A 15,739-nucleotide genomic window follows, 5' to 3' on the forward strand; every position below is an offset into this window, starting at 1 on the left:
ACATGATATGGCCAATATCATATAGCTCCTTTGATCTCCATCTTGGGGCTCCATGATCATCTTGTCACCGGCATGACACCATGATCCCCATCATCATGATCTCTATCATCGTGTCTTCATGAAGTTGTCTCGTCAACTATTACTTCTACTACTATAGCTAACGGTTAGCAATAAAGTAAAGTAATTACATGACGTTTATGTTGACACGCAGGTCATAAATAAATAAAGACAACTCCTATGGCTCCTGCCGGTTGTCATACTCATCGACATGCAAGTCGTGATTCCTATTACAAGAATATGATCAATCTCATACATCACATATATCATTCATCACATCCTTTTGGCCATATCACATCACATAGCATACCCTGCAAAAACAAGTTAGACGTCCTCTAATTGTTGTTTGCATGTTTTACGTGGCTGCTATGGGTTTCTAGCAAGAACGTTTCTTACCTACGCAAAAACCACAACGTGATATGCCAATTGCTATTTACCCTTCATAAGGACCCTTTTCATCGAATCCGATCCGACTAAAGTGGGAGAGACAGACACCCGCCAGCCACCTTATGCAACTAGTGCATGTCAGTCGGTGGAACCGGTCTCACGTAAGCGTACGTGTAAGGTTGGTCCGGGCCGCTTCATCCCACAATGCCGCCGAATCAAGATTGGACTAGTAACGGTAAGCATATTGAACAAAATCAACGCCCACAACTACTTTGTGTTCTACTCGTGCATAGAAACTACGCATAGACCTAGCTCATGATGCCATTGTTGGGGAACGTAGCAGAAATTCAAAATTTTCCTACGTGTCACCAAGATCAATCTATGGAGTCATCTAGCAACGAGGGAGGAGTGGATCTACATACCCTTGTAGATCGCGCGCGGAAGCGTTCAAGAGAACGGGGTTGATGGAGTCGTACTCGTCGTGATCCAAATCACCGATGATCCTAGCGCCGAACGGACGGCACCTCCGCGTTCAACACACGTACGGAGCAGCAACGTCTCCTCCTTCTTGATTCATCAAGGGGGAAGGAGAGGTTGATGGAGATCCAGCAGCACGACGGCGTGGTGGTGGAAGTAGCGGGATTCCAACAGGGCTTCGCCAAGCGCTGCGGGAGGAGGGAGATGTGTCATGGGAGGGAGAGGGAGGCGCCAGGGCTCAGGGTGGTGCTGCCCTCCCTTCCCCCCACTATATATAGCGCCAACGGAGAGGGGGGCGCAGCCTTGGCCCTTCCTCCAAGGAAGGGTGCGGCCAGGGAGGAGTCCCTCCTCCCCAAGGCACCTCGGAGGTGCCTTCCCCCTTTAGGACTCTTCCTTTCCCCTTTCTCTTGGCGCATGGGCCTCTTGGGGCTGGTGCCCTTGGCCCATATAGGCCAAGGCGCACCCCCTACAGCCCATGTGGCCCCCCGGGGCAGGTGGCCCCACCCGGTGGACCCCCGGGACCGTACAATACCGGTGACCCCGAAACTTGTCCCGATGGCCGAAATAGCACTTCCTATATATAATTCTTTAACTCCGGACCATTCCGAAACTCCTCGTGACGTCCGGGATCTCATCCGGGACTCCGAACAACTTTCGGGTTACCGCATACTAATATCTCTATAACCCTAGCGTCACTGAACCTTAAGTGTGTAGACCCTACGGGTTCGGGAGACATGCAGACATGACCGAGATGACTCTCCGGTCAATGACCAACAGCGGGATCTGGATACCCATGTTGGCTCCCACATGTTCCACGATGATCTCATCGGATGAACCACGATGTCAAGGACTTAATCAATCCCGTATACAATTCCCTTTGTCTAGCGGTACGATACTTGCCCGAGATTCGATCGTCGGTATCCCGATACCTTGTTCAATCTCGTTACCGGCAAGTCTCTTTACTCGTTCCGTAACACATCATCCCGTGATAAACTCCTTGATCACATTGTGCACATTATGATGATGTCCTACCGAGTGGGCCCAGAGATACCTCTCCGTTTACACGGAGTGACAAATCCCAGTCTTGATTTGTGCCAACCCAACAGACACTTTCGGAGATACCTGTAGTGTACCTTTATAGCCACCCAGTTACGTTGTGACGTTTGGCACACCCAAAGCACTCCTACGGTATCCGGGAGTTGCACAATCTCATGGTCTAAGGAAATGATACTTGACATTAGAAAAGCTTTAGCATACGAACTACATGATCTTGTGCTAGGCTTAGGATTGGGTCTTGTCCATCACATCATTCTCCTAATGATGTGATCCCGTTATCAACGACATCCAATGTCCATGGTCAGGAAACCGTAACCATCTATTGATCAACGAGCTAGTCAACTAGAGGCTTACTAGGGACATGGTGTTGTCTATGTATCCACACATGTATCTGAGTTTCCTATCAATACAATTCTAGCATGGATAATAAACGATTATCATGAACAAGGAAATATAATAATAACTAATTTATTATTGCCTCTAGGGCATATTTCCAACAAATCATTGATATAAAACATAAATAAAACTACACGGTACATAGTTCTACTACTCATCGTCCTTAATGTAATCCGAGAAGTCTGAGTCAAAGGAGGAAACTGGCCTCATTGAGGTTGGGGTTGTCCGACTTCATGGCATCTTGTCCTTGTAATCCTCGTCGCTTAGCTTGTTGAATATCTTCTTGGCTTGGAGGCAGTCAAGCGGTTGACTGTGTGCTCGTCTGCCACTGACTCGAAGAAGGCTTGGTTCTCATTGAGGAGGTTTGAGTCCTCCTCGATGAGCTTGGCCAGCAAGTCGATCGTCATCAGTGCGCTTGGTCGTGCATTGCCTCGGCCTGGTAGACGATACGAATGGTAGGAGGGGCGTGACCGGCCACAACAGCCACATTGGTGGGGAGGTTAAGTTTCGCTCGTGGCCCGAAGAAGTGACACACGACGGCGGTGTAAGCGCGTGATGCCTCCTCTGCGGTGGTAAATGTGCCTAGCCACACACGGCTCCTGAAGGCATCGCGGATCTCCGCTGCAGACTTGCCCCACGAACGGCGAGAGAATCGCGGTACTTCGACGACAACGGCAATGCTGATGGCTGTGAAAATGGCGACAAAGCTTAGGGAGACGTCACAGGGGATCAAAGCTGTGGTGGCAAACAAACAACACTTAGGGCGGCAACGTAGTCGGGGGAGATGGCTTGGGGACGGCTCGGGAAGGCGGTGCTGGGGTAAAGAGGGTGGTCGGGTCAGCGTGCGGAGCGGTGGCAATGTCGGATAGGCGGCACGGGATCTACTAGAGGCGATGCGGGGTTCAGGAGGGGATGGAGCTAGACCGGCGGCCGCAACCTTGAGCTCAAGGAAAGCGGCGACGACCTGATTTGGCAGCAGAAGAAGCTTAAATTGGGAGCAGCGACTGCGAAAATGGGTTTGCGGTGGGATGGGCTAGGTTTCGGGGTGGCAACCCTGGGTTTTTAGCTGGAGCCGAGTCAATCGACCGGCACGCGCGTCGGCACGCCATGAATGCGGGGCGGGAGGAGTCTGCCTACTTTCCATGAGAATGCCCTCTCTTAGAGTAAAAAAATAGGTTAGAGAGCAAATTTTTAAGGGATACAAACCTATATTTGTTCTTTAAGAACTGCACATTTGAGGGATCCGCTAGATATCACTTAATCCCTCAAAACAAAAATTTCTCTCTTAAATAACTTTTGAGAGATCTACTAGAGATGATCTAATAGATTTGATGGTAGTTTCAAAGAGTTCAGTACTCCCTCCGATCCATATTATACTTGTCGCAACCCACAAGTAATATGGACCGGAGGCAGTAGTTTAGCTTTTTTCATATAGAGCACCGTTCCGGTCATAGACTTTTCCAACCATGTCAACGTGAAGTCTCGGAGATATTTGTACAGATCAAACCTAGTCTGACACAAAACTGTTGGTTGAAACTACCCTCCGAAGAAAAACAATTCAATGGAAAATTGTCCTTGGTGCCCCTAAACATGATCATTACTTCTTCCACTTGAAGGAAAATTGTCCTTGGTGCCCCTAAACAATTCAATGGACTGGTCTAAGCATGATCAAAGCTCAAAACTTGGTGCCATCAAATCTATTAGAAACACTAAGCTCTGACATTTGGCTAAAAGAAAGTTCCTCAGAATTTTGGGTTTTGAGTACATGTTCTTATCCGTACCTAAATGTTTTCAACTATAATGACGAAATAATCTGACATATATGATATGTGATCCAGAGAACTGTAACAAAAGATGCACAAAAATGTCCACCAAATATAGTTTCTTACGTATCCAAAAAAAGTAGAGCATGCCATACAAAAACTACGCACATCAATTATATTAAAAAAACTGACTGGATACTAAGATAAGGTACAAAATACAAAATGTCAGAGCTCCAAAGTATCTCCCTTATTTACACTCTTTTTTATCCTATTCTGTCGGAGTTAGTATGTCCAAGTTTTTTCTGCAAGATGTGTTAACAGCCCACTTCAGAGTTCCTTCCTACATTGATAGCCAGGTTGAAATTGCCAACAGTATGCCCATAGTTCCCAGGCCATACATCACAACAACATCAGAATTCTTGCCTTCCAGCTGTTCTAGCAAGGCCTCTGTCCATCCATGCGACCTTAATTGTGCTTCCTGGATGTTGCAATTAACAAAGTATTAGTCTCAAAATTCTATTTCGTTTTTGCAAAATTTACTAAAACTCACTTTCATCTCTTCTATGTCTGATCTTCTTGCACTAGCCTCATCCTCTAACATGACATGGTCAAGTATATCATTTCCGGTAGGAAGGGGGGTTTCTGTGTCATGTGCAGCTAAGAAGCCTGTGTAGGCTGAATCGGTATGGATAGTCTTCATGACTGACCCAAAGAAATTTGTCACTGGGACCTGGTCAAAGACAGAATAGAAGGGGAAAAAGGCTTAGCCATGGACAACAGAGGAGTCGTTACAAATAGATATTATTTTGCAATTACCTCGTTTAAGGCACGCTTGTAAAGATCCATTCGATAATATGCAGTAGACAGCAGCATGGAAGGGTCGTATGAGTTGAAAAGACTGGGATATAAAAGACAAGGTGAGCATTGGATGCTAATGAGGGCCACCCAGCTATATTCTTTTAACAAATATAAGACTGAATCTAGTTGAGTGACATAGCACATAATTTAGAATAGACGACACAACTGACTCTTAATTCATAAGTGAACACAGAAAACAGTCAGCATTGAATTTAAAGTTCACTGCAATATGATTAGCCCGCAGTTAGAAGCCATGGATTTCAATTATTTTTATGTAAGTTCGAAAGAAAGCATATTGGTTAAATATCACTTTTAGAAATGAATTATATGTTACTGTAAATGACTATCTCCATACTGAAGATCTAACGGAAGTAAACAAGTTATAAACTAGCTGCATGGTAATATTGCACAAACCATTTTTTTATGAAGCATTCGTGTCTGCCTTTTAAGCAAGTGTACTCATCAGATTGTTGTGGCTGGTTTAAGGCAGACATGCATGGAAGTCATATGGTGTCACATTTTCAGCTAATAGCATTTAGTGGAGCGATCACCAAAGAAATCAAAGCATTGGTGAACAAGAATCTTAAAAGTTCATTGAAGAATATACAAACTATTCTAGTGATCATTTGAAGCTGAACTGGCCAATTTTGCTAAGAAAAACAAAGTCTTCGATTCTTCCTTCTCTCTTTAGATTAAGAAAGGATAAATTAACATCATGTATATAGAGAAAGCACCCAAATGATGCAGACCTTCCTTTCACATCATATTACATAGAAATTCGAAAACTGAACAAGAACATGACCTGTATTAATATAGAAACAGCAAAGCAAATTGCACAGCACACCTAGATCATCACCTGGCAGAACACAACGTTCACACTCAACAAAAAAGAGTAAACGACTTTTTACAGTAATTAGACATCGCAGTAAGAAATAACACGAAGTTCAACACCTTGTCATGCAGATAATAGATGAACTTTCAACCGATATACATAATCCAAGAGAAGAACATGTAAAGTATTATTCACCTGTTCAATGAAGCATTGCTATACATGTTCAGCTTCTCAAAGAAAGCAAGTGTATGGAAGGTAAACCTATCCACAACAGAAACACCAATCTGCCACCAGAAATATTTAACATTAACCAGCTTCGTAACAAGTAGTAATAAGGTATAATAAGTTCGCAAATACTATCTGAAACAACTGTATAGGGCATGTTCTCACGTCTGAGTCAAGATGGTGAGAGTACGAGTTTTCCCCTTTCATGCTGCTACCAATCGCCAAAACGCCAGGTGATTGAAGCTGTATATATTAAACATGTCAGGTACAGTCTTTAGACATAATTTTCAGATATAGAAAAGCCGAGAGGGTGAAGTCTACTCAACCAGAGCAGATCCTTGTCTGAATCTATAATTATGTGAACTATTATTCAAATCATGAAACACAAGTGGTTAGCATACATTTTCACAAAAGGCATATACAGCATTTGCCACTATTATATGCCAAACAGCTATTTCATGATAAAAAGGTGATGTACGGCGACAACTAATGTTACAAAGTGTATATGGTCATATGGAGAACAAATTCAGAAAGATGAACCTGGAGCTAGTTGTGCGAAAAACAAATAAATAAAAACATCTGTGAACCGTACCCAAAAGGTAAAAATATTGGATGGTTACAAAATGAAATGGATAATATGTATAACAGTAATTCAGTATGTGTCAAGCCAAACTTGTGGCAACTAGAAACAAACCTGTGAAAACAGAGTAGCAGCCTGGCAGGTATCTACCATTATCAACAACTCTTTAAATCTGAAAGGAAGACCAAGGTGAAAAGGTCAGAACCAATGAACCCAGAAATGAAGGGGCGCAAGCCAATATCCAAATGTTGATAATTAAACAATTCAACCTATGCTTCTCCTTCATTTGCTTTACTGCATCTGCTAAATCATGGCTCTGAAGTTCTTCGTTATCTTGGAACTTCAGAAATTCATCCCCACCATGCCCAGTCATGTACAAAAGAATATGGCTTCCTTCATCACTTAAGAGACGCTTTGATCTTGGTACAGCACTCTCATGTCTGCCAGTCAAAACTCGCAAAAAGTTTTCAACTGTAACCTCGTAACCTCGGTAATCAACCTGTCATTAGAAAACCAAAAGAGTAACATCAGCATACCAAGATCAAATATTACTTTTTTTAATACAAATGTCAGATTGCATAGCATTATGAGTGGACAACTTGGATAATTGTCAGCTGCCATCATCCGTAAATGACCTAACTGGCCATATTGAAAAAGCTAACCTGAATTCCTGCTTATCCCTAGGCTGCTGCTCTGTACTGCTGTGTAGAGTGCCTTAAGTATCCATCGTTTTGCAAAATTTGACCATCTTTTAGGAGGCATTGTTTCATGATATTATCAATGGGAAAATCAAGATTGTAGGTACTGCAATATATCGATCATATATGCCTATGGGCGTCTACTTGTTCAAAAAGAGGTCAAGTAGTCGTAGTGTGTCATTTACTGTGGGTATGCATGCTTAGATATCATCAACTATTTCGTAGCTTTGGTACCTCATTGGTATCAATGATACATGCACATCATGGGCTTGGGAAGATATTGCACCCTAGGGGTTCTCAAACTACAATGTTATGGATTCAGCAGCAATATTTTCAGAGTAAAAGAGATTCACCTCAACATTGTCACCATAAAGATTAAGCTGGTGGTTCTCATTGTTGAACACTTGGGCAGGGTAATTGTTCCGAGGATTACAAGCCATATCATCCGCCAACATAAGTATTATCCGCTCGTCAGGTATTCCTAATCTCTTAACAGTCCTGGAAAAAGTGGTATATTCATTACTAAGGAATAACCTTACATAGGACAATGATTGACAATTGCATATAATGGCATAACTGTATTAAGTATACTACCTGTACAAAGACAGCGTGTTGGCCATATGTCTATAATTAAACCTGCATAACATTTCAATAATAGGTCAGAATTAAGTGACAACAGGGATAAGCAGCAGAACCCAACATCAACAAGACAACATAAAACACCCGCAAAAAAAAAACAAGACAACATAAAAGCATAAGCCACATATTCAAATGTTATAGGTATGGGAACTAAACATGCATCTCAAAGGGAGAACTTTTAAAACATTGGCTGGTATTAACACAACTAGAATTGTGCATATGTGCCCTTCTTGGGATTCTTCTTCTGTGTATTCGAGGAAAAACTACAATTGTGCATGTGTTCATACCAAAATGTCTGTCGAAAGACACTTGTGCTCGCTGAACTTACATCATTACAGTCTAGACATTTTAAGCCATCATCATTATTATTACACACCCACAGAGAGAACGAATAAACTCTATTCAATTATTAGTTGTAAAACCACTGAGATCTCCGGTCATACTGATAATCAATGACGTAGCCACCTCCTGGCGACCCTGGGCGGCTTGCCCAGGTTCATCCTGGAACCTTTGTTCAAGCTAAAGCAGGGCAGGAGAAGTCGATAGGGAGCTTCATCGGCAAATGTTCATCAGTACGGTGACCATTAGCCTTGCCCAGGCCCTATGAACAGGCTGGCTCCACCACTGATGACAATATTAAACTATACACAATCAGAAGAATAAAGCACTACAAATGGATCCCAGTCAATGAGAAAAATCAAATCGCTCCGTATTAGTGACATCGATATAATACTTGGCAAACAGGGATGCACAAACTCATGAATACACAGGCGAATGCAATCTACACCAATTGGATCGAGATCCTTGTATGAACCGCGCGCACTTGTCGGCACTTACAGCAACGCCCTTGTTTCTCTAGACCTCTCACTGCTACATTTGGCACACTGAACCTGAACCCACTACAGTTGCATCGATCCACAACAAACGGACGCACAGCTAGGAAGCAACGAACGGCGTGGTGACGGTATGGGGCAGACATGATAGAGGGGGTCTCACCAGAAGCGGGATGTGCAGACGAGCACGGCCCAGTTGTTGTTGTGCACAGCCGCGGGAGACGACGCCGCCGGGGGCGCGGCGGAGGAGAAGGTGAGGAGCACGAGCAGCGATAGCGTCTTGAGGAGGATGAGGAGAGCGGGCCGTGAGGGCCCGGGGTCCCGTCCGGCGAACGCCATGCTCGCCGCCGGAGCAGCGCGCGGGATCAGGAGCTGCCCTGAGCTGACGGCCGGAGGTGGGGCGGAGCAGAGGTGGCGTGGGCGTCGGCGTCGGGTGGGGAAGAGGTGGTAGGCGTCGGTGGTGCCGTAGAGGTCGCGGGGCGGCACGGTGCTACCGGCGGCGACGTGACGCAGGCTACCCGATGCCGGGATCCATGGAGGAGGTGGCGGCGGCAGATCCGCTAACGTAGTGAAGCAAAGTCACTCGGCCACAGTTGCCTGACTTTTGTTTCACAACCGTTGGATCAGAAATGAAAGGAGCAGATTGCCTGTGGCACTAAATCTGAGTCCGACGGTGTGGACGAATCCGCACTGCGTCCTGGGCAGCTGCGCTACGAGTGCGAGTCCTGCGCAAGAAAAAAAGTGAAACCTGTTTTTTGAAATTGTGTAAACCTCTAACATTTTTTTAATTATATGAATTGTGTAAACCTCTAACATTTCTTTTAGTTATATGAATTTTGTAAACCTCTAACATTTTTTAATTATATGAAATGGGTTAAATATTTATGTTCGAAATGAGTGATTTTTCAATTTACTAGAATGACTGATTTTTTAAATAAGAAAATCTGTTTTTTAATAAGTGAATATGTTTTTTTATATTAGACAAATCGGTTTTTTGAGAAGAGCGGTTGTTTTTTAGATGAGTGATATCAGTTTTTGAAATTAGTGAAATCTGCTTTTTTCATTGAGTCAAATGTGCTATATCGAAGGAGTGAAATAAGTTTTTGAATAAGTGAAATATGTTATCTGATTATAGTGAAATCAAGGGGTTTGCTCGCTTTTCTGAAATAAAGCGAATATATTTCTTGACATGCACAATATACGCTATCTGAAACTACTGAAAGATAGTTTTTTTAAAATGAGTGATTTTTTATTTAGTGAGATCAAAATTTTGAAATGAGTGAAATCAATTTTTTTTAATTGATTGAAATTAGTTTTTTTACTTATATATTTTTTTAAAAATTGTGTAAACCATTTTTTGGAATTAGTGAAATATTTATTTTTAAAATGAGTGAAATCCGATTTTCGAAATTTGTGAAATATGTATTTTTGAAATGAGTGGAATCATTTATTTGAATGGAGAGAAATTATTTTTTGAATCTAGTGAAATCAACTTTTTTAAATATTATTTTTCATGATTAAAATGTTTTATTTGATTTTAGTGAAAAAATTAAAAGAGCATTTTGTTTTTATGAAATGAGTGAAATCTGCTATCCAAAATGAGAAAAGTCTCTTTTTGAACTGAGAGGTTTTGTTTATGAATGGAGTGAAATACAGCTTTATGAAATGAGTTAGCACATATTTTTAATTCTTTTTTCGTAGTTGCGGATGCTTGCGAGAGGGGTTAATCATAAGTGGGATGCTTGTCCAAGGAAGGGCAGTACCCAAGCACCGGTCCACCCACATATCAAATTATCAAAGTATCGAACGCGCATCATATGAGCATGATGAAAACTAGTTTGACAATAATTCTCATGTGTCCTCGCCTCCTCGGTAGCGCTTTTCTTTATATAAGAGTTTGTCCAGGCTTATCCTTTGCTACAAAAAGGATTGGGCCACCTTGCTGCATCTTGTTTACTTTTGTTACATGTTACCTGTTACGAATTACCTTATCACAAAATTATCTGTTACCGATAATTTCAATGCTTGCAGAGAATACCTTACTGAAAACTGCTTGTCATTTCCTTCTGCTCCTCGTTGGGTTCGACACTCTTACTTATAGAAATGACTACGATAGATCCCCTATACTTGTGGGTCATCAGCCATCGACTCTCTTTGTGATGCAAGCACATCTCTGCCCTTTACTGAAGTGTTTTGATGAGTTTCATGGTCCTTGCAGTCTGGGTTGATAGGCGACCTTCGATGACACATGTTGCCATCTCCTTCCCGAAGTTATAGGGTTTTATCTATAATGGAGTTTGTGGTTGAGGTTCATGTTCTTTGTCGCGGTATTGGTTTTGCAATGCCTTTGAATAGCGTTAGTGCAATATCAATAGTAAGGCCAACCATCTACCATATATGACATGGAACATGACATGGAACAAGAAAACATAATGATATATACCATAGTTTCATCCGTCATGGGATATAGGGAGCACAAAATATTGTCGATGGCTGAAAAACAAACGTGGGATGTTAGAAACTTGATCCAATGTACTCGTCATGTCATCCCTATGGTCTGTTTGAAGCCAATTAATTTTTCTCAACCCAACTAATTCTGGAGAACAGTATGCATGATCCTTGGTGCAAACCCAATAAGCATTTGCATGTGAATACAATTTGTTTCTTTTATGTTTCTACGTGTGATTTTTGTTTGTTGCTATTGCTTCCATCTAGTGTGGCGGTTTCAAGAAATTCATTATGTAGATTCACTCTCCATGAGGGGGCATAGTTCAGTGTTACTCCCAAGCATATTTTTTGTTTCATCCTATTCTTATGATTTCAGATGTAATTATGTATTTTCGTTGAATTATTATCACCTTCAATGGCAAATTCCAGGCGCTCATTTTGTTTCAGTGAAGGCATTGTAGTTTCAAGTTTTTTCTTACCTTGCCTAGTGGCTACGTTGTCAAGTGAATTTCGCATATGTACTAGATACTAGGTATGTATTAGACAAAGTAAGACTGTAGGATTAATAAATGACATAAATATACCACACTAAAATTGCAATACGAATATTCTTTTCTGGTCTTTTGGTCATGTTGTCTTATATGTTGAGGTCTTATTTTTTCTTCTAAAAGGAATTTTGTGAAGAATGAGACATAATTGAGGAGTACTTTAGGAAAACTCCTTATGCCGGCATTTTGGTAAACCTCGTTATTAATAGTATAGGTTCATTTTTATATATAGGACTATGTACTCCCACTCCCCATATACCAGTTGGATGAACCGATTACACCTCTTTATCATTTTTAATACAGCCCATTGCCCAAAATGAGTTATTATTATAGTATAAAAACATTGTTTGTCTCCGTAAATTTAAAATAGTTTTTATACATATTGTTTTTCTAGTGTAAAAAGGTAACCCACTTATAAACTAATATAAAATGTTTTAGGTCACTTGACCTAAAACATCTTATAGTAGTTTATGGAGGGAGTATCTTGCAAAAACTATGGACCCTGGTTATATTTTTTCCATACTACTCATATAGAGGTATTTTATAAAATAATTAATAAGGTAAAATGGACCCTAGTTATATTTTTTATAAAAACTATGGACCCTAGTTATATTTGTTGGTTTCTATTATCATGGTAATAATCTCATTGTTTCTGATATCAACACCATTTGTGTTCTCATATTGATTTCTAACACTAATTCTCTATTCAAAAAGAAGTTCTATCTCTTATCTCTAAAATGATTCTAGGGTAAGCCATACGTAATTTCTATAGATACACATCTCACCACAGTGATGACTCCAAGAAAGAGAGGAAAAATTGTAAAACACTAGTGTCGATTTTGTGTTACATGGAAACATATATTGTTGCGCTTTACAATGTACTAACTAATTGATTGAACTCCCTCACTACAAAAACACATATAGGTCCCTAGGGTGTATGTGTGTTGCTTTGTCAATACAGCCGAGGAGGCGTACCATGATGAGGAAACTATTGCCATCATTCTCACTGCTCTTGAAGGTGTGGCGGCAATGAGCTACTTCATGCATGATTAAAGATACTCTACCAAATATTGGTGAAGATCTAGATAGGGATCGATAATCTAAATCTTTTAGATATGGCTCGGTTGGAGTACATGAGGGAAATTACACAATCTAGAAGGGACAACTCCACCAAATGATGTGGACAGGTTAGGGTGAATTTATGTTTGTCTGGCCGACCCTCCTTTATTTTCTGTATAATATCATACTAACATTTCGGGTGTGGTCTTCGTGAGGAATAGAGTAACTGATGCAATGACATTTATAGAGGTCTTTGTTACATCGATGATTACTCATCACAAAATTACGCTACTAGGCCTCATCCAAAGTAAATATTATCTTCATGCATGTATGTATGATTTCGAGTCGTCATGCCCAATCGTTTTTTTTTTGAAACTCCCAATCGTTTCTACTGATGTTGATTTTATCTTCCCTTGCATTTGCAGCAGGTGTCACCAAGGCAGGGCGGCAACAGTTTGATGACAAGCCACATTTATATATATCTTCTAGACAAGCCCCACTACGCATCATCAAATATGTTCAACAGCTGGATTTGCTAGCTTGTCCATCAATATTAGCCAAATGGTAAGTGTCACACGTGTGGCATGAAGTAACACTGCCCTGTTGTTTCTACACTAAAATTGTCATTCGAAAAAAATCCACAAAAAAACTGAAACTTGTCATCCAAACAGAAAGTTGTCATCCTCATGTAACTAAACTTGGCATCAATAAACGTCAAGCGGAATTGCTTCGTGCCACAAGTGTGACACTTATGGCGGCCCTAATATTATCATCCATCTCATCTAGACATGAGCCTCCCTATTACTACCATGCAACATTCATTAGTGTGTTCTAAGTGGATTTTAAATCCGATCACAATTAGTTATGAACATTTCAATCTTTTAAGGTTAAGATTTTTGTGTTGTAAAAAATCCGACATATTTCATATCTTAAGTAATGAATTTATATTGCATACGACAATGAGAAATCAAATCTCCCATTCGTGGCAGGCAACGCATGCATGAGTATGGCTAGTTGACATACTACAAAAGAAGAGAGAGAAAACTTTTTAGACGTATGAATGCCCTATTTCCAGGGCATGGTAGCCCTATTTTCCAAAACAATCCATAGTGTAACCAAGCCCCACTATATCTACAGTTTGATGGGCTCACGTACGTACGTGTACCAATATCACATTTGCACAATATTTTCTAGATGAACGGGAGGCCACATTTGCACAATGCATGTCATGTAGTAGGAGTAATGGAGAAGCCGGTGTTGGTGCAGTTTCCAGCAAGGTCGTCGGAGGACGGGGACAATAACGAGGATCTCTTGCCGTGCCTGCCGCTGCCGGGAGCGAGCGGAGCGACGGGCTGGTGGCCTGCGAAGAGGGAGACATGGCCGGCGAGCTTGTCCTTGCGGGAGAAGGTGGTGCCGCAGGAGCATATCCAGCGGTGGTCGCCGCAGTGCTTCTCGTGGGTGCGGAGGTCGGAGAGGACGGAGAAGTGCTTGCGGTTGCAGCGGTTGCAGACGTACATCTTGGGGCAGTGGCTGCGCTTGTAGTGGTTCTTGGCGCAGATGACCGACTTGAGCGGCTGGAACTTGGCGTGCCTCCGGTTCCACCGGCACCCGTCCTGCGGGCACGAGTACTTGCTGTTCCTTGGTCTCCCGGCGGCGGCGTCCTCGCCGGAGGTCGCGAACAGCCTGGTGGTCGGGTTGGCGAGCGCCGCCTTGCTCTTGTACTCGTCGCCGTGCGCGCGCATGTGCATGCGCAGGTTGGCGTCGCGCTTGAACCCCTTGCCGCACACCTGGCAGTAGTGCGTGTACTTGGCCAGCAGCTCGGCCGCGTCTAGCTCGATGATCGCCGTGTCCACCGCCGTCGTCGCTTGCGTCGACGATGACACGGCGGCCGCCTCCGTGGACTTTCCGGGGATGTCGTGCCCGCCGCCATGTTGCTGCTGCTGCCACAGCTGCATGGCATCCACCATGGCCTGCTGGTCTTGGTCATCATCCGCTGCGCCGTTCTTTGCATGGCCGTCGACCACACCCTCCGGCGTGGCCGCATGATTACCGGATGTTGTCAACGCGCCGAGGACGTAAGGGTGCTGCAGGGCGTACAGCATGGATGTAGCCGCGGCGATGATCTCCTGGACGACGGCGCTGGCTCCGGGCACCACGGGGTCGACGACGTGGCCGTGGCCGACGAGCGGCTCCAGCTGCTGCACCTTGTCCTTGAGCACGGACAGGTTGTACAGCAGGGTGCTGCGGTGGGTACTGTCGGGCACCGCCAGCCCTCCGCCGTCTCCGGGGAAGGCGGCGTCCACCCCGATGCCATTCATTCCATGGAAGAGCTGCTGCTGGTTTTGTAGGAAGTATGGGCTTGCACCGGCATCTGGGAACATCTCGCGAACCCTATCCTATATTGAGCGACAATATGCATATGATGATCTGCACAAACTAAACAGGAATTTCAACAAGTAGCTAGCTAGGGAAGAAGAGATGAATAGGGATCGATGGGGGATGGATTGGGATAGAACTGGCTAGAAGAGGGGAAAGGGCAAGTCAACTGGGGCTGCGCACTTGGCAACATCCCTACTTGGAGCCTCCCTCGAATGCAACCGGACCAGAGGTGACACTGCACCACATATGTCATAGGTATAATATATACTACTGTACTTCAGTTTTTTTGTGTGCGAAGAATATACTATCCTGTCTGTTCCAAATTACAATATGTTTTCGGATATTTATATATGGAGTACAAACGGACTGAAATGAATGAATAAACATATTAAAACACGTCTATATACATTCGATTCAGAAAATCCGATCTAGAAAAAGCTAGTTAGTACATATTATAATTTGGAACAGAGAGAATAGTCATGTTTCTACCCCTCAGAACCGAAG

The 15,739-nt window shown here is 42.9% G+C and overlaps 2 protein-coding genes across 2 annotated transcripts; both read right to left on the reverse strand.

The window, feature by feature from the left end:
- Positions 1-4,203: 4,203 nt before the first annotated feature.
- On the reverse strand, positions 4,204-9,405 carry LOC125545657 (uncharacterized). The gene is made up of 10 exons (XM_048709677.2): positions 8,965-9,405; positions 7,924-7,965; positions 7,683-7,827; positions 6,901-7,130; positions 6,746-6,803; positions 6,217-6,294; positions 6,022-6,110; positions 4,953-5,034; positions 4,687-4,866; positions 4,204-4,614 (listed from the first exon to the last, which is right to left on the reverse strand). The coding sequence occupies exons 1-10, from the start codon at positions 9,138-9,140 to the stop codon at positions 4,477-4,479; spliced, it is 1,218 nt and encodes a 405-aa protein (XP_048565634.1). The 5' UTR covers positions 9,141-9,405; the 3' UTR covers positions 4,204-4,476.
- Positions 9,406-13,883: 4,478 nt separating this feature from the next.
- Positions 13,884-15,449, reverse strand: LOC125551782 (protein SENSITIVE TO PROTON RHIZOTOXICITY 2-like). The gene has a single exon (XM_048715138.2). It carries the CDS (start codon positions 15,235-15,237, stop codon positions 14,083-14,085), a length of 1,155 nt encoding a protein of 384 aa, XP_048571095.1. The 5' UTR covers positions 15,238-15,449; the 3' UTR covers positions 13,884-14,082.
- Between the last annotated feature and the right edge of the window lie 290 nt (positions 15,450-15,739).

This window comes from Triticum urartu, chromosome 1A (assembly GCF_056163025.1).
Source record: "Triticum urartu cultivar PI428250 chromosome 1A, HENAU_Tu73, whole genome shotgun sequence".
Lineage (NCBI taxonomy): Eukaryota > Viridiplantae > Streptophyta > Magnoliopsida > Poales > Poaceae > Triticum > Triticum urartu.

What these genes read in the sequence shown, in the direction of transcription:
- LOC125545657 (XM_048709677.2), bottom strand. Translation starts at nt 9,140, where the DNA reads ATGGCGTTCGCCGGACGGGACCCCGGGCCCTCACGGCCCGCTCTCCTC. An exon ending in AGCAATGCTTCATTGAACAG is followed by an intron (nt 5,035 to 6,021) that starts GTGAATAATACT and finishes TTTATATCCCAG; the next exon opens with TCTTTTCAACTCATACGACC. An exon ending in ACAAGCGTGCCTTAAACGAG is followed by an intron (nt 4,867 to 4,952) that starts GTAATTGCAAAA and finishes GTCTTTGACCAG; the next exon opens with GTCCCAGTGACAAATTTCTT.
- LOC125551782 (XM_048715138.2), bottom strand. Translation starts at nt 15,237, where the DNA reads ATGTTCCCAGATGCCGGTGCAAGCCCATACTTCCTACAAAACCAGCAG.